This window comes from Nerophis ophidion, linkage group LG11, assembly GCF_033978795.1.
Source record: "Nerophis ophidion isolate RoL-2023_Sa linkage group LG11, RoL_Noph_v1.0, whole genome shotgun sequence".
NCBI lineage: Eukaryota > Metazoa > Chordata > Actinopteri > Syngnathiformes > Syngnathidae > Nerophis > Nerophis ophidion.
Genome location: NC_084621.1, coordinates 36,700,269 through 36,728,166, shown reverse-complemented (window position 1 = coordinate 36,728,166; position 27,898 = coordinate 36,700,269). Strand labels below are relative to the sequence as shown.

Sequence of the window (27,898 nt, the reverse complement as noted above, 5' to 3'; positions counted from 1 at the left end):
CGCTTTATAGGCGGAATAGAGCGACTCCCATTGGCTCCAACGTTAGCCGACTTTTGCTATTGTTATTTACGAGTTAGAATGCATAAAAAAGAAAGTGATCTTGTCTCACATAAGGATTGTGATTGATAGACAACATTTAAAAACAATTGCAGTTTCCTTTAAGTGATAGTTGTCTGAATAAATATGTATTTAAAGATGTGTGGATGACATTTGGAAAGAAAAGTAGTGTACTTCTATTCAAAAGTTTGTAGGTTGTTTATAATTGAATTACACATATACAGGATTGTATCATTGGATTTTCATTGTACAAAAATAAAAAGACTAGACGAAGCTGCCGTCGCGTGCCAAAATGTTCCCTGCCTTGTGACGCTCCACATTGTCCACTGTGACCTTTATTCAGTCCAAGTCAGTCTGAGTCCCTCTGGTCTTCTTGCACAGCTCCCACCGCTGCAGCCAGCTCCTCCTCGCTGCCTCGCAGACGATCGCCTGCACACAAAAACTTTGATTTACTCGTGTTCATAATTGACGAGAAGATACGGATCGGATTCGAGCTGAGGGGCTGTTTTGTTTCCTTTTGGGGTTGAGGAGAGAAACAGGAAGTACTCACGGATGAGTTCAGCGATGGCCCTTTGTGTTCTCCTTGATAGCTTCTCCAGTTTCTTTGCAACATCCCGTTTGAGATCCCTAAAACCACAACACATCAACTTCAATCCTACTATTTACACAATAATGGCTCTTTGTTGACTTTACTTTTTTTCAGGAGATACTACAGATGTCCCAATCATAAGATCCAGTTTGCCGCCCACATTTCCCTTTTTGAAATTAGTATTTTTTTAAACTGATTATAAAGATTTTTTTTTAAATAATCATTTGACAGCACTAAATAATACATTTTGATATTGATTTTTTTTGGTAATGAATCAATACTGTGTAGGAGGTGATAACGATACGAAATATTGTGATACTGGTATGACACCAGAGTCAATACAGTACAATACAATATCAGTATGGTTGATGCTAAATGGTAAATTAATGGTTGTACTTGTATAGCGCTTTTCTACCCCTTTTTAAGGAGCCCAGAGCGCTTTGACAGTATTCCCACATTCACCCATTCACACACTGATGGCGGCAGTACAATTGTAATGCTAGTGCATTACGATTGTAATGTGAATGACAACAATAAAATACCTTCTGATATCAATATTTGATACATGCGACTTGGCTTTAATAATCGATAATATAATATGTTTCCAATTTTGATGTTCTTCATTTCCTGAAAAAAGGCTTAAACCAATCGAATATGCTATGAGGCTTATTCTAAGATACTAATCTTCACCAAAAGGAATGGCTAAGCATGCCACATACAATATCGATATATAAAGGATACTAAAGCGATTGATCAATATCTAAATTTTTTTTTGTCACTTTTGTTGTTGTTTTATTGTTTACACACTCAGGGATTAAGTCTCTAGATACAGAAGGCGTTTGATGACAAAACCCAAATGATTTAAATGGGAGCCATTAATAGTGTGGAGGGGGGCGTGGCCTGCGTGCCTGCCACGGAACAGGGTGTGCCAGAACCGGCCTTGAAGACAGCAACAGGTGAGTAGATGGCCCAGGTGGGCCATGTTATCTAATCACCTGTTGCCTTTATTAGCAGCAGCCAGGATGAGACGTGTTGGAGGTGGAGTGAGAGCCAGAGAGATAGAGAGAGAGACACAGACGCAGAAAAGACATTTTGCCAGAAAGCAAAACACTTGCACTATTCTATGAAAATAAAACAGTGTTGTACCACTGATCCAGGCGCTCGTGGCACTGTGTGGTGGTCCAAAGAACCCACTAGAGAGCAGTGGTTTTTTGTCTTTTTTTAGTGCGTGAGCCAAATATTTTTTACAAAAATTGAATACTAAATAAATATTTGATTTACAAAAATAACAGCACATTCTAAATTTAATAAGATAAGCGTAATAAAAATGTGTGATTGTGTTAAGAGCCAAAAGGTTCTTACCAGTCTGGTTTCCTTGGGGCCAGGTTTGCTAAATCCTGAGAACATAGATTGTATAAACAACTTATTTGTTTAGATAGCAACAGAAGGATAGAAGAAAGAAGTACCCACCACTTCTTCAATGATGGGCTCAGGATTGGCTGCCTGTAACTGGTCTTTGACTTTGTCCTCCACTGTGAACAAGAACATGCTCTCATCAAGTCAATTATACACTTCCTGTATTATTAGTACACCGTATAAATATTTGTGTATTGTGCAGCAGCAGTACGACATTGAAAACATTAAACAATAAAAATGTAGTATTCCTAACTAACCTGATGCAGGTTTGGCTTTGGGCACCTGCCTCTCCTTCAGCCCTTCATCTTCTGGAATGTAGTTCCTCAGCTTCAGATCCCTGAGCACAAACACAAGTATGAGACAGTGTCCACCAGCAGGGTGTGCTACAGGCATGAGACTGCAGGGACTCCATCAAGAGACCATCTGCATCCCTGTATGACTGCCTGTTGACAGACTGGAATAAAGTCCCCCTTTTTTCCACCCTGGAAAGCAGTCTAGTTAACATGTCCCACCTGCTCCTGGGCACAGACAACAAGAAGCCGAGGAATGTTGTCCCTGACAATCTAATTACTTTCATCATCTCTCTTTGAGGAATTCTTGGCAGGGCGTGCTCAGAGACCACACAGGGTCCAGCAGGGTGATATGAAGGTAAACTAAAGCGCCTGTTGATTAAGAAGGGAGTTCTAGGCTACTCTGAGCCGTGCGATGAAGCTAGCAGGGGCACGTAGCCGACACATGCATTCATTCACAGACAGATGCATGCCTTGTATGGCTGAGGGCAGGGATGCTGCTCTGTTTGCCACTATTAGCCCTCTGCTCACAGAAGAGGCAGTGTGAGCAAAAAGATGGCTACTGATCCATCTCACCAACATTTAACACTGTTGACTTCATTTACAATTCCACATGTGCATTAAAAATGTGGATGAAAAAGGAAAATGCTCCAAAAGTCAGGTGAAATTCTTATATCCGGTGTGTTTATTTAATTTAAAAGCCGAATACAAGGGAGGCTGCTATTTCCAAAATCCAAAAAACAAAACCCTGTAAACTTTAATATTGATTTGGCGTGTGTGAAAAGTTGAAAGTAAAACATAGCTCTCTCTGACCACAAGGTCATTTATCAAAGAGTATACAGGAGCAACACCGCCGGTGTTCTAATAGCGGTAATGAGCTAACTGCTCAGTAGGGATGTAACTATATGACCATTTAATATCACGGTTATCATTATCATCACAGTATTGTTGAATGTGTTAAGAAGTATTTGTACATACACTGAAATCTTCTTTTTGTTAAATAATCAAAATAGACAGATTGTTAGAAAAGACAATATTTTGCATGTGTTATGTTTCCTATGCTTCACTGATAGTGTTTTAGTCTTAGTATTCCAATGGTTTTATGGCTAAGCTTTTATTGTTTTAAATATTGGTTTGTACAGTAGCACTAATGCAGTCTCCCGGGCTCCCCAAAGCCCAGCCACCCTTGGGGTCTGCTCCCGCTGAGGTCACTGTACAGCTCCTCCCACTATCTTGAGAGAGCGTTTTGAATCCGCTTCCTGACGGGGGACTTGTTCTGGGAACTGTGTAGCTGGTCACACAGCTTCCTCCAGTGCCAGTTCTCCTTCAACGGTGCAACCCACCTCTTCCCCAGCGGGGGCGTCATCAGCTTTAAGTCCGCAGATATCGCCATCGTCAGTTCTTCCTTCTGCCTATGTGCAACATCCAAAAGATTTGCTTCCTTCGATGAGGCACCCTCCATAGAAGTACAGTGTGGCATGGATGGATAAGTGGTGAGAAGGTGCTAAGGGAGCTAGAAATGGAGAATCCACTTCTTGCTTTGACGCTCACACAAGCCAAACTTCCTCCAGCCGGGCTGCTGCCTACTTCACAACTGCCGGCCCCCGGTCCTACGTCCAGCTCAGCCGCCACCTCCTGCACGGCCGCCTCCCCCGGTAATACGTCCAGCCCAGCAGCCTGCTACTCCAGTGGGCCTGCAGACGCCACCAGCTACTCCAGTGGGCACGCAGAAGCCAGCAGCTAACGCAGTGGGCCTGCAGACGCCACTAGCATTCTCTCCAGTGGGTCTTCCTACGACGCCACATCCTCGTCTCCAGTGGGTAGTTCGACGACGCAACCATTCTGGTCTCCAATGAGTCTTCCAGCTCTGCAGCCAGCCTCTGTGTCCCCTGCAGCCAGCTTCTGCGTCGCCTCTAGCCCTGCAGCCAGCCTCTCTGTCACCTGCAGCGCTTCAGCCAGATTCTGTGTCGCTTCTAGCTCTGCAGCCAGCCTCTGCGTCACCTCCAGCTGTGCAGTCAGCTCCAGCCTTGCCTCCAGCTATGCAGTCAGCTCCAGCCTTGCCTCCAGCTGTGCAGTCAGCTCCAGTCTTGTCTCCAGCTCTGGAGCCAGCTTTGCCTCACCTCTAGCTCTGCATCCAGCTAGACCTCCTGCCCAGCAGCCTGCATAACTCCCAGCTTGCCTGCTGCGGAGGCACCTGTGTAACACCCACACACCTTCTCATCGTCGGCCAAGAATGTGGCTGTTCCATGGATGCTCTCTGCTCCATTGGCAGCAACGCCCAGGGCCTGTGCGTGGTCCTTCACTGCTTCTAGAGCGCTGTTCTAACTCAGGTCAGCCTCATCGGCAACGAATGTGGCTCTCTGCGCTGTCAGCAGCAATGCCTAGGACCGTGGCGTGGGTCCTTATGGCTGCAGGTGTGCCACTGCCGCTCACTCTTGCCTCGTTGGGAGCCACAGGTGTGGCCCTTCCGTGGAAGCCCGCCTCGCCAGCTCAAGCGGCATTCAATTTGTTGACGTGACCTTTTTTCCTACGCTTAAAACACTGCAACTTATAAAACGGTGTTTTCTTTGCCAACGGCCATACTGCAAATAGTTTTTATAAAACAAGTAAAGACACTAAGGAGGTGTGTTATTGTTTGTGCTGTGGCGCCATCTTTTGGATGAGTTTGCTCACTGCTGCAGGGTGAACGTCTACAGTATTTTCTTCTGTTTAGTGCTTTGAACCGAAAGTTAAAGGCCTATTGAAACCCACTACTACCGACCACGCAGTCTGATAGTTTATACATCAATGATGAAATATTAACATTGCAACACATGCCAATACGGCCGGTTTAGTTTACTAAGTTGCAATTTTTAATTTCCCGCGGAGTTTCTTGTTGAAAGCGTCGCAAAATGAAGATGCATGGCCGTGACGTCACGGACTGTAGAGGACATATTAGCGCAGCACCATTTGCGGCTAAAAGTCGTCTCTTTTTATCGCGCAATTAAACAGTATTCTGGACATCTGTGTCGCTGAATCTTTTGCAATTTGTTTAATTAATTAATGGAGAAGTCAAAGTAGAAAGATGGAGGTGGGAAGCTTTAGCCTTTAGCCACACAAACACACGGTGATTCCTTGTTTAAAATTCCCGGAGGTGAAGTTTTACTATGGATCAGAGCGGTCAAGCGAACATGGTTCCCGACCACTTGTCAACCGGCAGGTTTCGGTGAGAAAATTGGGGTAAAAAGTCACCTCTTACTGGGGATCAGCTGAGCTTGCGCCGTCCATGCAGCTGCCGTCGATTTCCCTCAGAGACTGGCGTTAAGACACACCCCTCCGATTATCAGGTACTATTTAATCTCACTAAAACACTAGCAACACAATAGAAAGATAAGGGATTTCCCAGAATTATATTTGTAAATGTGTCTAAAAACATCTGAATCCGTCCCAATGCAATCGCCTTTTTTTACTTTTTTTTTTAATTTTTCTACTCCTTCGCAATCAATATCATCATCCACGAATCTTTGATCCTCGCTCAAATTAATGGGGAAATTGTCGTTTTCTCGGCCCGAATAGCTCTTGCTGCTGGAGGCTCCCATTGTAAACAATGTGAGGAGCCCTCACCCTTGTGACGTCATCGTCTGTGACTTCCGGTAAAGGCAAAGCTTTTTTATCAGCACCAAAAGTTGCGAACTTTATCGTTGATGTTCTCTACTAAATCCTTTCAGCAAAAATATGGCAATATCGCGAAATGATCAAGTATGACACATAGAATGGACCTGCTATCCCTGTTTAAATAAGAAAATCTCATTTCAGTAGGCCATTAAGTATAAGTGCCGTTCCACCTTCTAGTCGTCCATATTTTTTCTACTCTTATGGATTCTTTATTCATCACTCCAAGCAACCGTTGTAAGTATTACAATATAACCAAACGGTAGATTTATATTTTTATTATCACAAAAAAAAAAGCTTATTTTGTCTTTTTTTTTTTATTGTTTGCAAAAGTAGGAAATACGTCTCTGGACACCTGAGGGATTTAAAGTGATTTAAATTACAGCCAAAAATAAGAAATAGTATAATAATATAGTATCAGCAATTGGTATGGCCAATACTGCCCCTGTAACTACTTGGTGTTGGATCGATACCCAAATTTGTAGTATCACTCAAAACTGATAAAGTATTGAAACAACAGGAAAATAAATACAGTAAATTCTGAATTATAATTCTCAAATGTTTTTCCGACGCTTTGAACGGTTTGGCTAATTTATTATTTTTTCTTTGCTGAAAGTTATAATAAAAATAATTAAAAATGTGTGTTTAAAAACACTGAAAAGGTTTGTTATTGTTTGTGCTAGGTCACCATCTTTTGGACAAGTTATCTCACTGCAGGTGCTGTAGTGTATTTCCATTTATTGCTTACAACCAGAAATATAAGTCCCATTCTGTCTTTTAGCCGTCTATAGCACTTCGACTTTTATAAATTCTTCATTCATTGCTCCAGCAACATTTGTAAGTTTTACAATTTAGCTAAAAGCATTTATACCTACCAAACCGTCCCATGTGTGATTTCTGCAGAAGTGTTTCGATGATTTCCATGTTTCCATAATTGTAGGTGCTAAGGTAATATAATAAAGCAAGCATTGTCAGCATTAGCTAATATCCTAACACGTTTGTGAGTGTTAGTATTATCAACTTATAACGGCATTCTTTTTGTATTGTTTCCGTTTCACAAAGTCCTCAATAAATTCACCAAGACGTCACCCTGGAGCTATTGAGTCTCTTTAGCTGATTGGAAGGATCGCTTCAGAATCTAGCGGGTCCATGACTTTGGTTTTGTTTGATCAGCTGTTTTACTGCAGTGTCACAGGCACTGTTTGGAAACGATTAAGGTATGTATATAAACATTTACAAAATATTTCTGTATAAATAACTTATTTCTCAACGTATATACAGTATATGCGGCCTATAGTTGCAGCTAATATATGTAAAAAATATTTTTTTCCCTAAAAGTTAAAGGCTGCGGTTTATAATCTCTATAATCTGGAAAATATGGTACTTCGTATATTTAAAAAAAAAAAAACGTAGATAGAACTATGTTACAAAAGAAATTAACCATATATTGACAGTAAATTAACACATAGAATAATGGTTTTGACAAAAAAACTGAAAATGACACAATATGTTAACGCATACATCAGCAATTATTTAAGAGCCATTGCAACCCGTTTTGAAATGGTTGTATTTACATTTACATATCAGATTGGGATACGTATCGTTTATACACATATTTCGATATAGATTCTAGACCATATGGTCAATTCCTACATGATGACACTATAAGTCAACACAAACTTCTGACAAGGCAGCATTTTTTCTAAATATGGCATGGAGTCAGGAGTTTAAAACATTCCTAACATTCAACCTTCGAGGTTCCGCTGCACAAGGATTTGTACAAATTCTAATTTGACAACTAGTGCTTCAACAAAATGGTCACAATGTTTTAGGAATATTGCTCTTGGAAGGATTAATATCCTATCAACAAACACTAACTGTCCAAATATTTATTCAAGACAGAAGTAACTCTGTTGCCCTTTGCTTCCACTCACTGCTGTTGTCATTGTCCTAAAAAAAAAACTTCAATATGAATGTGTCGCTCTCCAAAAGTGTTTCCAATGGACTTTATAAACAAAATGGCTCCACTAAAATCACACGACCTTTCCTATTCAAAGGCAGTGAAATGCCCCCAGAGAACCATTAACTCTTAAAGTTAAAGATAAACTTGTTTTCTTCAACTTTGCTGAGATGCACTCAATGCAAACAGGAGTACCATGCTCTTTAAACACCAGTTTTGAAATGTGATCCCTCATCAAATTTTTAACACTGTGACACATGACACACTCGCTCAAATGTGTCTTAGTTTGCATAAAAGGACAAAGTCAACAAGGCTATATTATGCCTCCTTTAGGACAAATCTTATTATTAGGCCATTCCACTCATTCATTATATTCAGAGTGCTCTTTTGTGTTGGACTGGAGGAAATACAGAGGCACTCCCTTTGGTGTCGTCACCTCACACTCATTAAATATAAACAATGGAAAAAGGTCCTGTAGGACAGGATAGATGGCTGCTGTTTCTTTTTTGCACCGACTGCATTTGAGTATTGAGTATTTGAGAAACTATTATTAGCACAAAGCCATACGAGTAGCCAGTGTAAACAGTATGCATTGTATCAATGCTAATTAGTGTTAAGATAAAGTGTAGATAAATGTTTCACTTCCAACGACAAGCCAAAAATAACACATAGGCCAACAACTATAAAAAACAACTTCATGTGAAGCTCTAACCTGTGTCTCTCCTCCATGCTGTCCTCTTCCAGAGCAGCCTGTTTATGCTTTGGCTCACCATCTTCGGGCTCTTGTCCCTGTTGAGATTTAAAAAACAACATATCAATACTGTATGTTCCAATAAAAGTCATCACCTTCACAATAAAGTAACTCACACATTTTACAACATTAGTATCACTTACCTGATATTATTACAACTTTATTCTAGTAATATTACAATTAAATGATCGTTCTTTACCTGGAAATACATGTTTTAACAATAGTATTGCATACAAAACATCCTGTTCCCATATTAACGCAATTTTAATATTAATAATTGTGTTTAGCCTTTTACCTGTACTATTAATACTTCATGTATTCTATTATGTAGCCGTTATTCTCAAAACGATGCCTACTTTTACTTTAATGAATAAACTACTATTAAAACATTCCCTCATAATAATGTTTTGCTTGTAAAAAAATATGACTTTGTTCTAATGATTTTTGATTTTATGCTCCTAAAATTGTCTAATTATTTTTAGCATAGTCTTGATATTATGTAAACAATAAGATAATGTTCCATTCCTGTGTTGAGCACATTAAGTTGATACGCCGAAAATTTGGCCACAGAAAGACTTGGATCATCAAAACAGCCCTGTCGAACCAGAATATTCTAAAGACATAATCAATGCGTACGTGATTGTCTGTAGAGGAGGAAGAATGTCTGTGATGTGGGCGTACTTCAATATATCCGTGGACAGCGATCTACAAACTGTGCAATGTGCAAATATTAAGAGGACGGTGGCACTCTTTCAGTGGAAGAAATTGCACACGGGGCTTGTGTCGGCGGTACGACCGTGGCACCACTCGCACTTTGGGTTTGGCGGCTGGTGGCTTGGGCTGTGGCTCCTCTTTCGCACACCAGCTTTATCGACTCAGCCCTAAGAGCCAATCCTTGTCCTGAAGTTCCGGATCTGACTTCCCTTAGCCGTACTGTTATAACATGCCAGAAGCTGTTTATCTTGGAGACCTGTTGGGGATATGTGTACATGGCAGTGGCAATTGTTATTAATAAGGCTGCAAAGGAAGCCCAGCTTAATTGCAACTGATTTTCGATGTTCAAATCAAAAATGATAATGCCACTGTTAGCTATCGGAAATTTGCGTGATTTCAATAAATGGCCACCTGCTTGATAGTTTGCAGTTCGACATTGACACGACCAGCCACGCAACAAACTCAAAAGTACTGTATAAAGAAAAAAACAATGTCATGACTGCAAACCGCAAATATAAAGTTTGAGTAAAATACTGTATGTAGGTTCCTTCTGTAGAAAGATCAGTCATGCTGAATCATTGTGGTATTATCCTGTCAGTTTGTATCTACGGGTTTAGTTTCTGACGAGTTACTGCACTTTACTCGACAAACACACGTCCTCAGGGGAAATGTGGTCTTCTTTCAGGCAAAACACTACCGCTTTGGTCCAGTGGCGGCACTATAAACAACTAAAAAATTGCTTTAAATTGCCATTTTTCTTGCTTTTTTAAAGAAAATAAATGCATTATTGTTGATTATGCAAATTATAAGATTACTTCACATTGACCAGGCCCCTAACCACACATCCACCACCAGTAGTGTATTGGCAAGCTAGGGAAAACCCTGATGTAGTTGTAAATTTTAGGGTATAATTAACTCAAATTACTACAATACAAAGCTGTCAAACCACACCTGTTGAATATGTTTTACTTGAATTTGATGTGTGCTACTAAGGACTTTTAAAAATGTGCTTTTGGAAAATCCAAGAAAGAAGAACTAACAAACTGCATCAGTTACAGCCGCTTTAACACAACACCAGCGAGGTAATTTAAAAGTAAAAACAGGCTAGCAAGAATTCTGAGAAAAAGTCCAAGTTAACAAAGGACATCAAATGCCGCCCTTGTTATATTTTCCTGACGAGGCTTCCTGTTCACCTGCTACAACAATTCATAGCTCTGACTGAGTCTTGAAATGGAGTACAAAAGGAAAGCAAAGAATGTCAACAGTCTTCTGTCAAACTTGGCTTGCAAGTCAGTTTGTTTCCATACTGCAACTCCTCGTAGTCATCTACAATAATGCACACCTTAGCCAGGTTTGAACTGCTCAAAGGGGCACATTATTTCCAGAACGTGAACAATGATCATATTTTAAAAAACAAAATACTTTGTAAAACTTAAAATAATCCTGTGCACATTAAGTGCAGTTTTGTTTTATTGGCCAATAATGTGTGTGTTAATCAATTTAATAACTTACACTTGTTTTTCCAAGCCTGTTACACACTGGCTGAATACTAGGACATGATCTTAAGCTCCCGAGATGCCAAATCTTGCCATAGCAGCCTAAATCGTGTTGCTTCTCATCTGGTTAGATCCAAACTTATATTCACAGGAATGCAGTGTTTGTAAAAATCAATATGACTGTGCCTGCATGTGCACACAATAAGAAGAGTGTCATTCAAGATAATCCATAAAATATACCAATTTAAAATCTGTTTGAGGAGATTCATCCATAAAATTGATCAATTATGTGTTGTTACCTATTTGACGAAACTGTTTGCCACGTATTCTTTAATGCATATACACAGGCCTCTTGCAGTTTGAATCAGAATCAGAATAATTTTATTGCCATTGTTTGAGAACTGGTTCACAAACTAGGATTTTTTCTTGGTGCAATCGTGCAACATTAAAGAAAAAAAACACAAGATACAATTGGTGCACCAAACCAAAAAAAACTCCCTTTTTCATGACAAAAAAAAATTAATTATCAAGCGCAGCTACAAAAAGGTTGGGGACCACTGCTTTAATGAATACTTCAGCACGTGTTGCATCTGAAGAGCACCATCACCACTGTGATAGTCATTGGTAACGTCATATGATGTGTGCAAGTTAGTCTACTCAATCTTTCAGAATAATTATTTTACACCCAAACTGGATTTATGACTATGAATATTTTTAACTATTTCTCCAAAAGTTGAAGCATAAAAGGGAATGAGAAAATATTAGCTGTTTGTCGGGTGGAACCCATTAATGTCGACGCCCCTCATGCTGGCTGACTGACGGGCATAAAGGGTTAACAAAACATAACCAAAACTGAAATGATCCACTTTGACTTTGTCCAGAGACACAAAAAGAATGGACTATCATAAAGGAGTTAATTTTTTAAGCTTGTTTACATGCTGTTCATCCATTTGCGCATTTTTTTTGTTTACATGGTTATTATGTTTTATAATCTTATCTTATCGGTATAGCTCGGTTGGTAGAGTGGCCGTGCCAGCAACTTGAGGGTTGCAGGTTCGATTCCCGCTTCCGCCATCCTAGTCACTGCCGTTGTGTCCTTGGGCAAGACACTTTACCCACGTGCTCCCAGTGTCACCAGCACTGGTTTTATTGTAACTTAGATATTGGGTTTCACTATGTAAAGCGCTTTGAGTCACTAGAGAAAAGCGCTATATAAATATAATTCACTTCACTTCACTTCACATATAAGAAATAATAGGTAATAAGATGAGCTGTAACTGAGCTATCAGATCTTGTTATAGTTCATGTGTCTGATGGCCGACGGGAAAAAACTGTTCAGGTGGCGGGAGGTGTGGGTCTGGATGGACCATAGTCTCCTGCCTGAGGGGAGAGGGGAGAATAGTTTGTGTCTGGGATGAGAACAGTCAGCTGTGATCCGACCCACACGCCTCCTGGTCCTGGAGGAGAACAGGTCCTGGAGGGATGGGAGCTTGCAGCCAATCACCTTCTCAGCAGCATGCAGTCGATGCTTATCCTGGACTGTGGCGCCGGGGAACCACACGGTGATGGAGGAGGTGAGGATGGACTCGATGATGGCTGAATAAAACTGCACCAGCATCTTGGTCGTTACCTTCAGTTTCCTCAGCTGCCGCAAGAAGTACATCCTCTGCTGGGCCTTCTTGATGAGGGAGCTGACGGTCGGCTCCCACTTGAGGTCTTGGGTGATGGTGGTCCCCAAGAAATGGAAGGAGTCTACAATGGAGACGGGGGTGGGAGAGTCAATCAGGGTGAGGGGGGATGGTGGGGCTGTGACTTTCCTGAAGTCCATGATCATTTCCACTGTTTTCTTGGCGTTCAGCTCCAGGTTGTTGAGGCTGCACCAGGACGCCAGCCGGTCCACCTCTTTCCTGTAGGCGGACTCATCGCCATCTGAGATGAGCCCAATGAGGGTAGTGTCATCCGCAAACTTCAGCAGCTTTACTGACTGGTGACTGGAGGTGCAGCAGTTTGTATACATGGAGAAGAGCCAGGGGGAAAGTACACCGCCCTGAGGAGTACCAGTGTTCGTGGTTCGACTGTCCGAGACAATCTTCCCCAGCCGCACGTTCTGTCTTCGGTCTGTCAGGAAGTCATAGATCCAACTGCAGACGGAGTCGGGCACGCTGAGCTGGTAGAGCTTGTCTCGTAGCAGTCCATGGAGGATGGTGTTGAAGGCAGAGCTGAAGTCCACAAACAGGATCCTCGCGTAGGTTCCTGGGGAGTCCAGATGCTCCAGGATGAAGTGGAGGGCCAAGTTCACTGCATCATCCACAGACCAGTTGGCTCTGTAGGCGAACTGCAGTGGGTCCAGGAGGAGGGTAGTGATGTCCTTGAGGTGGGGCAGGGCCAAGCGCTCAAAAGGACTTCATGACCACAGACGTCAGCGCAACCGGCCTGTAGTCATTGAGTCCTGTGATCTGTGCTTTCTTGGGGACAGGGACAATGGTGGAGGTCTTGAAGCAGGACGGCACGCGGCATAGCTCCAAAGAGGTGTTAAAAATGTCAGTGAAGACAGGAGCCAGCTGATCCACGCAGTGTCTGAGGGTGAGGGAAAGACACCATGCGGCCCGGGGGCTTTCCGTGTGTACAGCTTCAAGAACTGCCGGCGTATATCCTCCTCTCGGATGGAGAGGGCCTTTAAAGTCCTGTGATGTTCTTGGAGTCCTTTAAATCCTTTAATGGAGTGCTGGCGTTGGTGGGGAGGGTGATGATAGGGGAAGCAGAGCTTTGATGAGCTGAAGGCCGTTCATGACGACAGTAATGAAATTGATACACCTTTTAATAAAACCGCAACGCTTCACTTAGGTATATAAAAATACAATATATTATTTGGATATAATAGAGGAACTGATTATATTGTGAAATATATTCAAAATTTATTTATTACCCATGTAAAATACTGTATCCACAAATGCAACCGGTAAAAAAGAACACCTTGGATAATAAAATACATTAATAAAATGTACATTTCCATCAGTTTGGCAAACTGGAAGCTAAAAAAGCAATTAAAACTTCAGAAATGATAACTAATAATTACATTTTCCTCTTTCAAGGAAAGAGGAAAATGTATGGTGCGGATGGTGTTCTGCTGACCTCAACTGCGGATGTTGTGGATAGGTGGAAGGAATACTTCGAAGACCTCCTCAATCCCATTAACACGTCTTCCTATGAGGAAGCAGTGCCTGGGGAATCTGTGGTGGACTCTCTTATTTCTGGGGCTGAGGTCGCTGAGGTAGTTAAAAAGCTCCTCGGTGGCAAGGCCCCAGGGGTGGGTGAGGTCCGCCCGGAGTTCCTTAAGGCTCTGGATGCTGTGGGGCTGTCTTGGTTGACAAGAGTCTGCAGCATCGCGTGGACATGGGGGCGGTACTTCTGGATTTGCAGACCGGGGTGGTGGTTCCTCTCTTTAAGAAGGGGGACCGGAGGGTGTGTTCCAACTATCGTGGGATCACACTCCTCAGCCTTCCCGGTAAGGTTTATTCAGGTGTACTGGAGAGGAGGCTACGCCGGATAGTCGAACCTCGGATTCAGGAGGAACAGTGTGGTTTTCGTCCTGGTCGTGGAACTGTGGACCAGCTCTATACTCTCGGCAGGGTTCTTGAGTGTGCATGGGAGTTTGCCCAACCAGTCTACATGTGCTTTGTGGACTTGGAGAAGGCATTCGACCGTGTCCCCCGGGAAGTCCTGTGGGGAGTGCTCAGAGAGTATGGGTTATCGGACTGTCTTATTGTGGCGGTCCGCTCCCTGTGCGATCAGTGCCAGAGCTTGGTCCGCATTGCCGGCAGTAAGTCGAACACATTTCCAGTGAGGGTTGGACTACGCCAAAGCTGTCCTTTGTCACCGATTCTGTTCATAACTTTTATGGACAGAATTTCTAGGCGTAGTCAAGGCGTTGAGGGGTTCCGGTTTGGTGACCGCAGGATTAGGTCTCTGCTTTTTGCAGATGATGTGGTCCTGATGGCTTCATCCGACCGGGATCTTCAGCTCTCACTGGATCGGTACGCAGCCGAGTGTGAAGCGACCGGAATGAGAATCAGCACCTCCAAGTCCGAGTCCATGGTTCTCGCCCGGAAAAGGGTGGAATGCCATCTCCGGGTTGGGGAGGAGACCCTGCCCCAAGTGGAGGAGTTCAAGTACCTAGGAGTCTGGTTCACGAGTGGGGGAAGAGTGGATCGTGAGATCGACAGGCGGATCGGTGCGGCGTCTTCAGTAATGCGGACGTTGTACCGATCCGTTGTGGTGAAGATGTAGCTGAGCCGGAAGGCGAAGCTCTCAATTTATCGGTCGATCTACGTTCCCATCCTCACCTATGGTCATGAGCTTTGGGTCATGACCGAAAGGACAAGATCACGGGTACAAGCGGCCGAAATGAGTTTCCTCCGCCGTGTGGCGGGGCTCTCCCTTAGAGATAGGGTGAGAAGCTCTGCCATCCGGGAGGAACTCAAAGTAAAGCCGCTGCTCCTCCACATCGAGAGGAGCCAGATGAGGTGGTTCGGGCATCTGGTCAGGATGCCACCCGAACGCCTCCCTAGGGAGGTGTTTAGGGCACGTCCAACCGGTAGGAGGCCACGGACACGTTGGGAAGACTATGTCTCCCGGCTGGCCTGGGAACGCCTCGGGATCAGTGAATACCTGACGCCATTTAGCCTTTCTTGAAGAAGTCAAAGAACGCACAAGTTTGCAGTGATCACTTTGTTGATATATGTTTAATGTTTAGTATTTCCCATTTAAGTCTTACCTTGATATAATTTGTATTTCCTGAAACACAATTTTGCAAAAATTGTTTCATAAAGCACCAACTCAGGGAGTCTAAACTAAAGAAAGCAAATGTGAGCAGAACCTGAAAGACTTAAGCTTTTACCATAGGCAGCAATCATGAAGCAAGCATTCAGTACATTCAGAGCGTTGAGATATAGTCATATTTTTATGAAGAAACGCATACGTGTAACAGCGCTTGCAACAACATTAAGGCAACAAACATGGCTGTAGACTAGGGCTGGGCGATATATCGATATACTCGATACATCGCGGGTTTGTCTCTGTGTGATATAGAAAATGACTATATTGTGATATTCAAGTATATGTTCTCACGCAGTTGCTTTTAGCTGTGGGCATTACACTACAGGCTCTTCCTACTCTTTGTCTCTTCTCACAGAGACGTAAAACAAGCGCGCCTTTTCACATACGTCACATACAACATCATACGCCCTTACAGAGCAGAGAGGTAGCAGCGTAACATTAGCTGTGATGCTAACGGAGTGGTGTGAGTGGTAATACAAGAGAAAGAAGGTGCGAATCTGGTACCAAATGAAGGAATAATTAATTACCAAGAAAAACAGCACGGGGTCCATCATCTGGCGGTGGTTTGGCTTCAAGGGGGAAGATGTCGAACATACAACCTAATGTCATGTATGTGGCAAAAGGGTACAAATAGTAGCAGCTCTACTAATGTAGCATCATTTGAAAAGTAATCTGCTAGAGAATGAAGAGTGCTTGAAACTCTGCATGTCAACATCTCCGTTTGGTGCCACACCAACAAAATGCCGAAGCAACCATTTCCACATCAACACCGTATGAAAAAAATAGTCAACAACAGAAGGAGATAACGTCCGGAGCAACCTACCACATAATGAAGGACATACACTATTTGATTTCCTATTATAGAGCTCAGTTTTATTTGACAGTTATTGAAATATCTTGTGTGACATCATGCACAAAAGTGCACTTTATTGGTTTTAAACTATTGTAATGGCGTTCTGTATAAATAAAGTGCACTTTTGTGCATGATGTTCCACAAGATATTTCAATAACTGTCAAATAAAAATTAGTTGCACAATAGGAAAGCAAAGACTGTATGTCCCTAGCTATGTGGTAGGTTACTGCGGACGTTATTTCCTTCTGTTGTTGACTATTTTTTTCATACAGTGTTGATGTGGAAATGGTTGCTTCGGCATTTTGTTGCTGTGGCACCAAACGGAGATGTTGACATGCAGAGTGTCAAGCACTCTTCATTCTCTAGCAGATGACTTTTCAAATCATGCTACAAATTAGCAGTTGTGCTACTTTTTGTAGCAACGCTTTTGCCGCATACTTGACATATTACTAGGGGTGTAACGGTACGTGTATTTGTATTGAACCGTTTCGGTACGGGGGCTTCGGTTCGGTTCGGAGGTGTATCGAACGAGTTCCACACGGACATATTAAGTAGCGCACCGCACGTTGTGTAAACAATGCACACCGAGGCACTATGAATTGAATAACGTGGACCCCGACTTACAAACAAGTTGAAAATCTTATTCGGGTGTTACCATTTAGTGGTCAACTGTACGGAATATGTACTGCACTGTGCAATCTACTAAAAAAAGTTTCAATCAATCAAAAAAAAAAAACAACACACGGCATGCTAGCAGCGACCGCGGGCTACGATAGACTGATCATACCTCCTCTTTTCACCGGACATGTCCGCTTTTGCGGGGCTGTACAGGTGGAATTTCTTAAAGGCCTCAAATGTCCGACATTTTAAGTTAGGATTGCGTGTATTTTCAAAGTACGTTCAGGGTTAAAAAGGGGTTAAAAATAAATAATAAATGTGTGCGCAGGCAACATTCATGAGGGAGGGGGAGAGAGAGAGAGCGAGAGAGTTATGATAAATGGGCATGCGTCGCCAGGCTCTGCTTTTTACCCATAGATTTCAAGATTTTATTTTTTATTATCTATAGCAGGGGTGTCAAAAGTGTGTCCCGGAGGCCAACACATTCTAAAAATACTCTTAAAATAAACAAAAACAAATAAAAGTGAAATACAAAAGCTTAAAGGCTAAATGTAATTTAGAAAAAGTTGCAACATTGACTAATAGAAAAAAGCTGTTTTTTTTCTTTATTCTTTTGCTCAAAACATAATACTGAATCAAAATCAATGTTATTATGAATTATTGACCTATCGAAGTTTCCGATTACTTCAAATCAAATATTCCACTAAGAAAAATATTTTAGGTGGAAGATTTAGCAAATGTGTTAAATAAATACCGAACCGTGACCTCTGAACCGAGGTACGTACCGAACCGAAATTTTTGTGTACCGTTACACCCCTTCACATTACGGTTGTCTTTTCAACATCTTCCCGCTTGAAGCCAAACCACTGCCAGACTATGGACCCTGTGCTGTTTTTCTTGGGAATTAATTCTTCCTTCATTTGCTACCAAATTTGCACCTTCTCTCTCTCGTATTAACACTCGCACCGCTCCGCCTGCACCACAGCTAACGTTACCCAATACCGCTACCTCTCTGCTCCGTGGGAGCGTATGACGTTGCACGTGCGGCAGTGTGTGACGTATGTAAGAAGGTGCGTTTGTTTTAAATCTCTGTGAGAAGGAGAGACAAGAAAGAATGAGAAGAGCCTGTAGTGTAATGCCCACACCTAAAAGCAACTGCGTGAGAACGTATACTCGAATATCACGATATAGTCATTTTCTATATCGCACAGCGACAAACCCGCGATATATCGAGTATATTCGATATATCGCCCAGCCCTACTTGGATGATCACCACTGTTTTTCACTTCCGGGAAGAAGTCACGTGACGGAATACAAGCTATAGGGCAGTGTGCAATTCACACGAGCACTTTACAAACTTGTGAATTACCACTTTGTAACAATCAACGAGCAGTTCTTTTCTTGTATGTTTTGGCAGTTGGCACGCTTTAGCACTTGAGCAATTCAGCACTCTTACACTTAAATCCAACTGTCTATGGTCATTTAATTGGTGGTCTGTCATTGGTAATTTGGTTTATCGTTTTTGATTTTTGTTTTGAGTCCTACTGTACTTTCTATTATTGTTTTATCAGTGTTTCCCACAGGTCAGGCATCTATTTGTGGTGGTGTGATCGGGCGGGGGGGTTGGGGGGCAGCGGCGATGACCAAGAAGAACGCGGAGTTGGAATATAATTACAACACTTTATGTACATATTTATATACATATTTATATAATATGTAACTACAAGATCCATTCACAGACTGAGCCCCATTGCTTTTATGAGCGGTCAAGCGAATCAAAAGCCGAAAAAAATATATATATATACGCATGTATATATATATATATTTTTTTTTTTGTGGCGGCCGTAATTCTTTTGTGGCGGGCCGCCACAAATAAATGAATGTGTGGAAACCCTGTTTTATTCATGTACATGGCATTGTTTTCCGGTTGTTTGGTGCTGTCCTGTTTGGTATTAATTGCCGCAGGGACAAAAGTTTAAAATTAGAGACCGGCTACAATCTTGCATATTTACATTTGTGTGTTCATTAATATGTACTGTCGCTGTTTTAAAAAAAAAGTCAAAGTCAAAGTTCATTTTTTCTAAATAATCTTAATCATCTCACCATATGAAATGTAAATTACTTCACCGATTATTATTTATTTATTTTTATTGTGATTACTTATGGAGTATATTGTGAATAAATTGAGAACAGGAAGTGAACAAATGTTTTAGCAACTGTTATGTAAAAGTAAAGGTGTAGGATTAATTAAGGTCTTCTTCTTAGACTAGTCTATAAAATCCGCCACACCTCCCTGATACCGAAGTACATGTCAAACTACTTCCTTAACGTAAATGACCGCCATAACCACAACACCAGGGGGAGTTCCACAAACCACATTAAACCCAGATTCCGATCTAACAAAGGTCTTAACTCATTCTCTTTCTATGCCACATAAAGGTGGAATGCACTCCCAACAGGTATACAGTTGTGATCAAAATTATTCAACCCCTACACAATTTTGGTGTTTTAGCAAGTCGGACATTTATTCCGTATTTTGTTTATAGTCATATCAAATAAAGATGCATTAAATAGACAAATGCAACTTGGATAACAACATTATATTTTGTAACATACCAAACAGTGTCATTTCTCTTAATATCTCATTGACAAAATTATTCAACCCCTTGAAGATCATAACTCTTAAGAACAGAATTTGAATAAGGTCTTTTCAATCAGGTGTTGAAAACAACAATTAAACTGATTGAAAAAGACTGTGACGCTCAGCTTCTTGTAGATGGTCAATGGTGTATTTGCAACATGGTGAAGTCCAGGGAGTGGTCAAAGAAGTCAAGAGAGGAGGTAATTTCTCTTCACAAGAAAGGATATGGATATAAGAAAATAGCAAAGACATTACACATTCCAAGAGACACAGTTTGGAGCATAATTCGCAAGTTTAAAGCTACAGGCGCAGTGGAAACACTACCTGAGCGTGGTAGAAAGAGGATGCTGTGTGCAACTGCTGTCCGGTATTTGAAGCGTACAGTGGTGAAAACCCCCCAGGTAACAGCTGAGGAACTACAACAGGACATTGCAGAGGGGGGAACGCAGGTTTCGTCCCAGACAATAAGGCGCGCACTATGAGATGAAGGCCTCTATGCCAGAACTCCCAGGCGCACCCCACTTCTGACTACCAGACACAAGGAAAATAGACTCCAGTATGCCAAAATTAATCTGGACAAACCCCAAAGGTTTTGGGAAACTGTTCTGTGGAGTGATGAGACAAAACTGGAACTCTTTGGGCCTATGAATCAACGTTATGTCAGGAGGAGAAAAAATGAAGCTTATAAAGAGAAGAACACCTTTCCTACTGTTAAGCATGGTGGGGCTTCAATCATGCTCTGGGGCTGTGTCTCTGCCTCAGGTACCGGGAATCTCCAGCGCGTTCAAGGCATTATGAATTATATTTCCTACCAGGATATATTAGCTGCAAATGTCATGAAGTCAGTGACGAAGCTGAGGCTTGGGAGACGTTGGACCTTCCAACAGGACAACGATCCCAAGCATACCTCCAAATCAACATCAGAGTGGTTGCAGAAGAAGGGCTGGAAGACTCTGGAGTGGCCTTCACAGTCGCCAGACCTAAATCCTATAGAAAACCTGTGGTGGGACTTGAAGAAGGCAGTTGCAGCACGCAAGCCCAAGAATATGAATGAACTGGAGGCCTTTGCTTAAGAGGAAAGGGCTAAAATACCTGTAGATCGTTGCAAGAAGCTTGTGTCCGGTTATGTATCATGTTTGAAGGATGTAATTACTGCCAAAGGGTGTTCTACTAAGTACTAAAGATGCATGTACCAAGGGGGTTGAATAATTTTGTCAGTGAGATATTAAGAAAAATGTCCCTTTTTGGTATTTTGTAAAATACAGTGTTATAATTTAAGTTGCATATGTCTATTTGACACATCTTTATTAGATATGACTATAAACAAAACACGGAATAAATGTCCAACTTGCTAAAACACCAAAATTGTGTGGGGGTTGAATAATTTTGTTCACAACTGTAAAAGTAAGTGCATCTCTATATTCCTTCAAAACTGCTCAAAAACAACACCTCCAGACAACTTCAACCCTTTACTAATACCCTCCTCCATTCACATCCCATCTCCCCGGATTATAAATAACCTAATGTAAATTATCAAATGTACTTCTAATGTATATACTTGTTCTTATGCTATCTGAACTCACTATGTTCTCTGCTCACTGTACATATCATACTATGTAAGACCTGCACTGTTTTAATGTCCAGTTCTCTGTTAATGCAATTGTTGAGGACTGAAGTGCTGATATCAACCAAAGCTCCTCATCCCACCCCCCGGATTGTAAATAATGTAAATAATTCAATGTATATACTATGATGATTAACCTGTGTGATGACTGTATTATGCTGACAGTATATATTTCTACCATGAATTGATTAACGTGGACCCCGACTTAAACAAGTTGAAAAACTTATTCGGGTGTTACCATTTAGTGGTCAATTGTACGGAATATGCACCGAACTGTGCAATCTACTAATAAAAGTATCAATCAATCAATCAATCAATCAAAATTCTTCCTACTCCTTTCCGAACATGTTGAAAAGAGAAACTGGAAATTGTGATGTGTCATGTTGGATGCTTGCATGTTCCAAATAAACTCAAACTTTACTCACTCAAATACCTATGTGATGTTTATTGTACTTGTATGTGTTAATATATACAAGCGTATATTCGTGATAGTGGATTTTGGTCTAATTTAATGTAAAATATATACGACTGTACAGCCTCAACGTAAAACGTTAAACGACTACCTAATAAATGCAGAATACATAAGTACAGTCAGTTTAAGACGAGTTTCACGAAGTGATTTTATAACATGCTTGCTGAAAAGTTGTGATGGGTTAGCCTCTTGCTAGCAGGCTTGCTCGCGGCTAACATAACTGAAAAACATCGAACATTTCTAACGTTGTGTCCGCCTTACATCGATATCTACTTACGTGAAGTTGTTTGTCCCTTAGTGCTTTTAATCTTTCTTTCCTCTTAAGGGCTTGCTCCTGTAGAGACCCGATGTTTTTCTCCATGTTTTGCTCTGCCGCTGCACGGTACACGCCGCTCACTGGTCTCTGCGATCCATTGTACAACCTGGGCTAAGTGGTGCCGTCGATTGACGAGTGGTCGATTGCACTCGCCTTTGTTTTCCACTAATACGTTTAAAGTTAGATAGATCTTTCTGTGTGGGCTTTCCAGGTCCTCCCCGTGACTGCGTGGGTTCCCTCCGGGTACTCCGGCTTCCTCCAACCTCCAAAGACATGCACCTGGGGATAGGTTGATTGGCAACACCAAATGTCCCTAGTGTGTGAATGTGAGTGTGAATATTGTCTGTCTATCTGTGTTGGCCCTGCGATGAAGTGGCGACTTGTCCAGGGTGTACCAGGGCTTCCGCCAGATTGTAGCTGAGATAGGCACCAGCGCTCCCCGCAATCCCTAAGGGAATAAGCGGTAGAAAATGAATGGATGGACGGATGGATGGACGATTTGCATTTACGTGACTGTGTGTAATTGTATTTATTAATACTATTTTAGTTATAATTCATATGGTTTGTGTTTTACTACAGCAATGTCATGTGTATGTGTTGGACCTGTTGACCCCTATAGTGCATGTCATTGATTGAACTGTGCATACCATAATGTAAACAAGGGTCCCAACCCATACAGAGAGGCACTGTCCCACTGCCAGTCTTCTTGATGGAGGAATGTAGGCCATCGCCATTGGAATATAACTCCAGTACTTACCGTCCTTCTAATGATCACCATGAGTGGGTATTGGGTAATACCTCACCCTTGCTTGAGTTGTACAAGTAAAGACTATGCATTTAATTTCAAGATGACAAAGGTAAATCAGTGGTGCTGTCACAGAATGAACACAAATTAAACTGATGAATTTGTGAATTTCAAAATATGCACTTAAATGACCTAGGACAGGGGTCACCATGCGGTGCCCGTGGGCACCAGGTAGCCCGTAAGGACCAGATGAGTAGCCCGCTGGCCTGTTCTAAAAATAGCTCAAATAGCAGCACTTACCAGTGAGCTGCCTGTATTTTTTAAATTGTATTTATTTACTAGCAAGCTGGTCTCGCTTTGCTCGACATTTTTAATTCTGAGAGAGACAAAACTCAAATAGAATTTGAAAATCCAAGAAAAAATGTTAAAGACTTGGTCTTCATTTGTTTAAATAATTTCATTTATTTTTTACTTTGCTTCTTATAACTTCCAGAAAGACAATTTTAGAGAAAAAATACAACCTTAAAAATGATTTTAGGATTTTTAAACACACATTTTTACCTTTTAAATTCCTTCCTCTTCTTTCCTGACAATTTAAATCAATGTTCAAGTTTTTTTTTTATTGTAAAGAATAATAAATACATTTTAATTAAATTTTTCATTTTAGCTACTGTTTTTTCGACAAAGAATATTTGTGAAACATTTCTTCAAACTTAAATCTTATTTCAAAGTCTTTTGAATTTGTTTTAAAATTTTTGTTCTGGAAAATCTAGAAGAAATAATGATTTGTCTTTATTAGAAATATAGCTTGGTTCAATTTGTTATATGTTATAACAAAGTGCAGATTGGATTTTAACCTATTTAAAACATGTCATCAAAATTCTAAAATTAATTTTAATCAGGAAAAATTACTAATGATGTTCCATAAATTATTATTTTTTATTTTTTCAAAAAGATTTGAAGTAGCTAGTTTTTCTCTTCATTTTTTTCAGTTGAATTTTGAATTTTAAAGAGTCGAAATTGAAGATAAACTATGTTTCAAAATGTAATTTTCTTTTTTTTCCTGTTTTCTCCTCTTTTAAACCGTTCAATTAAGTGTTTTTTTCATCATTTATTCTCTACAAAAAACCTTCCATGAAAGGAAAAAAAATGTACGACAGAATGACGGACAGAAATACCCATTTTTTATATATAGAGAGATTTATTTATTTAAGGTAAATTGAGCAAATTGGCTATTTCTGGTAATTTATTTAAGTGTGTATCAAACTGGTAGCCCTTTGCATTAATCAGTACCCAAGAAGTAGCTCTTGGTTTCAAAAAGATTGGTGACCCCTGACCTAGGAGGATCATTGTTTGATAGTAACTACAATTAAAACATTTGCATATAGAACAAAACAATGAAAGTGTAGTAGTTTAATTTAAACAGCAGAACATTTTCAAAAGGGTTCTCTATTTTTGTTTATTTTTTTGGAAGGAAGAAAGTGAGTGTGAAAGACAGTGCTGAGAAGAAGTGAATGATATTGGTTTAATTAAAAGAAAAAATCTTTAAAAATATGACCGAGTGACCGTGATGCCAACTTGGCAAAGCAACTGGAACATAGCATTATAGTGTGCACCATACTAAAGCAGAACAAGTCTAACAACAGCCAATAATGTTAACATAATATCTAAACAGTGGGCATTCATCTGTGAAAAAATGGGAAAGCTGCTTCTGGTGTGTTTGACAGGGAAGCAGCTGGAAGGAGATACAGTAGAAGTTCCCCCTCCAAGGTAAATGCTGTACATTATTATTACCGCTACATTTCTTCATAAAACTATATACTGTACATATAGTTGTTTGTAGTACATTCTATTGTATTGGTTTTTTTTTTTAACCAATATCAACTTAATGTTTGTTTTTTTTATTTAAAAAGCATATTTCATGTGAACATTCTGCTGTTTTGGGGTAAGGGCAAACTTTCAGAGAACAAAACCCGATCAATTAATCTGTATTATAGTAATACCTCAACTTACAAGCTTAATTAGTTCTGTGACAGAGCTCTTAACTAAAAAAAATGTATCTAAAATCAAGGTTTCCCACTGAAATCAATATAATTGCTGATTGGTCCTACCAAATAGCGAAATTTTAACATATTCACATATTTAGACACAAACACATCTAGATCAGGGGTGTCAAACGTACGACCCGAGGGCTGGATCAGGCCCACGAACAGGTTTTATCCGGCCTGTGGGATGAGTTTGCTAAGTATAAAAATCAACCTGAAATTTTTGAATGAAAGAAACTGCTATTCTAAATGTGTCCACTTGATGTCGCTATAGAAATTATTTGTATCTTTGTAGATGATGCTAAATATGTACAACATAAACCACATGATGTTAGTACATCAGTCGAGGAAAATGATCAAACTACATAAAAAACATACTTTAATTTTCATCCATCAATCCATTTTCTACCGCCTGTCCCTTTTAGGGTCGCGGGGGGTCGCTGGAGCCTATCTCAGCGGCATTTGGGCGGAAGGCGGGATACACCCTGGACAAGTCGCCACCTCATCGCAGAACCAACACAGATCGACAGACAATTTGATTTTGATATTATTTTTTTTGATGGATTGAAAATTAACACAAATTAGTTGACTGATGAACATTATCACATAATCTATTCAGAAAATATAAATAGCGACAAATAAAGTCCAGTATATATACTATTAACAGCAACAGCTAATTGTTTAAAAATATATATATATATATTTGTAGAATTTAAGAATGTGCTTGTTCTATTTTTAAACATGGAAAACAATCTGAAGTTGTCTTTATTTTTAAGTTATCGTGCTGTGATTTTACCAGTCCCGCCCACTTGGATGTACATTTTTCTCCATGTGGCCCCCAATGTAAAATGAGTTTGACACCCCTGATCTAGACAAACCTCCCAAATTTGTTTATTTGTAATTAATTATTTTTTTTTTTTAACAAAGTGAGAACAAATTCGACATAAAGAGTTTGACATCTGTGCCTCAGACGGTCTTAGTTTGATTAAAAAACAAATTATTAGAATTTAACTATTTATTACATTTTATTCATGAGGTATAACTCATATACAGTATTGAAATTACAGAAAAAAAAAAGTTGTCCAACTTTACAAAAGCCCAGGTGCTTGCAACATTCCAATTTGCGTGGCCAATCCCTATCATCTTACCATGAATTGATTAACGTGGACCCCGAATTAAACAAGTTGAAAAACTTATTCGAGTGTTGCCATTTAGTGGTCAATTGCACGAAATATGTACTTTACTGCGCAATCTACTGTTAAAAGTTTCAACCACTCAATCAATCAATCAATCAATCAATCAATCAATCAATCTATGCAACAATATGAACAACACAAAAACAAAAAACACACTCATTAATATTACCATGACTTGATTAACGTGGACCCTTACTTAAACTAGTTGAAAAACTTATTCGGGTGTTTCCATTTTAGTGGTCAATTGTACAGAATATGTACTGTACTGTGCAATCTACTAATAAAAGTTTTAAACAATCAATCAATCCATGCAACAATATGACCAACACAAAAACAAAAAACACACTTATTAATTTTACTATGAATTGATTAACGTGGACCCCGACTTAAAATAGTTGAAAAATGTATTCAGGTGCTACCAATTAGTGGTCAATTGTACGGAATATGTTCTGTACTGTCTACTACTAAAAGTTTCAATCAATCCATCAATCAATCACAGGCATTTGTGAAATGAAACATACAAAAATACTGAAAACATTGATTTTTTTTCCCACTTCTGACATGTTTTAATGTAATATGCTTCCTTATGTACAACTTATGTCGTTTTAATGTACAATATGTTTTCTAAATAAGGAGCGTTTTTTTTTTTTTTTTAACTTTTATTTATACATTTCAACATTTACAAACAGACGAGAAACAATAATCAAAATAAGTACAAACACAGTACAAAAACAAAACAAAACAGCGCCAGGGGGTTGTTAATTCAAAGTAACTAAAATGGAATACAAATGTGTATATACAGTATATCTATCCATCCATCCATCAATCCATTTTCTACAACCGCTTATTCCCTTCGGGGTCACGGGGGGCGCTGGTGCCTATCTCAACTACAATCGGGTGGAAGGCGGTGTACACCCTGGACAAGTCGCCACCTCATCGCAGGTATATATATATATATATATATATACACTGTATATCCATCCATTCATCCATCTTCTTCCGCTTATCCGAGGTCCGATCGCGGGGTCAGCAGCCTAAGCAGGGAAGCCCAGATCTCCCCAGCCACTTCGTCTAGCTCTTCCCGGTGGATCCCAAGGCGTTCCCAGGCCAGCCGGGAGACATAGTCTTCCCAATGTGTCCTGGGTCTTCCCCGTGGCCTCCTAACGGTTGGACGTGCCCTAAACGCCTGACCACCTCATCTGGCTCCTCTCGATGTGGAGGAGCAGCGGCTTTACTTTGAGTTCCTCCCGGATGGCAGAGCTTCTCACCCTATCTCTAAGGGAGAGCCCCGCCACCCGGCAGAGGAAACTCATTTCGGCCGCTTATACCCGTGATCTTGTCCTTTCGGTCATGCCGCAAAGCTCATGACCATAGGTGAGGATGGGAACGTAGATCGACCGGTAAATTGAGAGCTTTGCCTTCCGGCTCAGCTCCTTCTTCACCACAACGGATCGGTACAACGTCCGCATTACTGAAGACGCCGCACCGATCCGCCTGTCGATCTCACGATCCACTCTTCCCTCACTCGTGAACAAGACTCCTAGGTACTTGAACTCCTCCACTTGGGGAAGGGTCTCCTCCCCAACACGGAGATGGCATTCCACCCTTTTCCGGGCGAGAACCATGGA

General features: G+C 40.7%; 1 protein-coding gene across 1 annotated transcript; it reads right to left on the bottom strand.

Annotated features, from left to right (window-relative positions):
* Nucleotides 1-231: 231 nt before the first annotated feature.
* ccdc12 (coiled-coil domain containing 12) lies at nt 232-22,531 on the bottom strand. Its single transcript, XM_061915786.1, has 7 exons — nt 22,246-22,531; nt 8,676-8,752; nt 2,320-2,399; nt 2,117-2,178; nt 2,009-2,043; nt 608-684; nt 232-486 (listed from the first exon to the last, which is right to left on the bottom strand). The coding sequence occupies exons 1-7, from the start codon at nt 22,327-22,329 to the stop codon at nt 407-409; spliced, it is 495 nt and encodes a 164-aa protein (XP_061771770.1). The 5' UTR covers nt 22,330-22,531; the 3' UTR covers nt 232-406.
* Nucleotides 22,532-27,898: the final 5,367 nt, after the last annotated feature.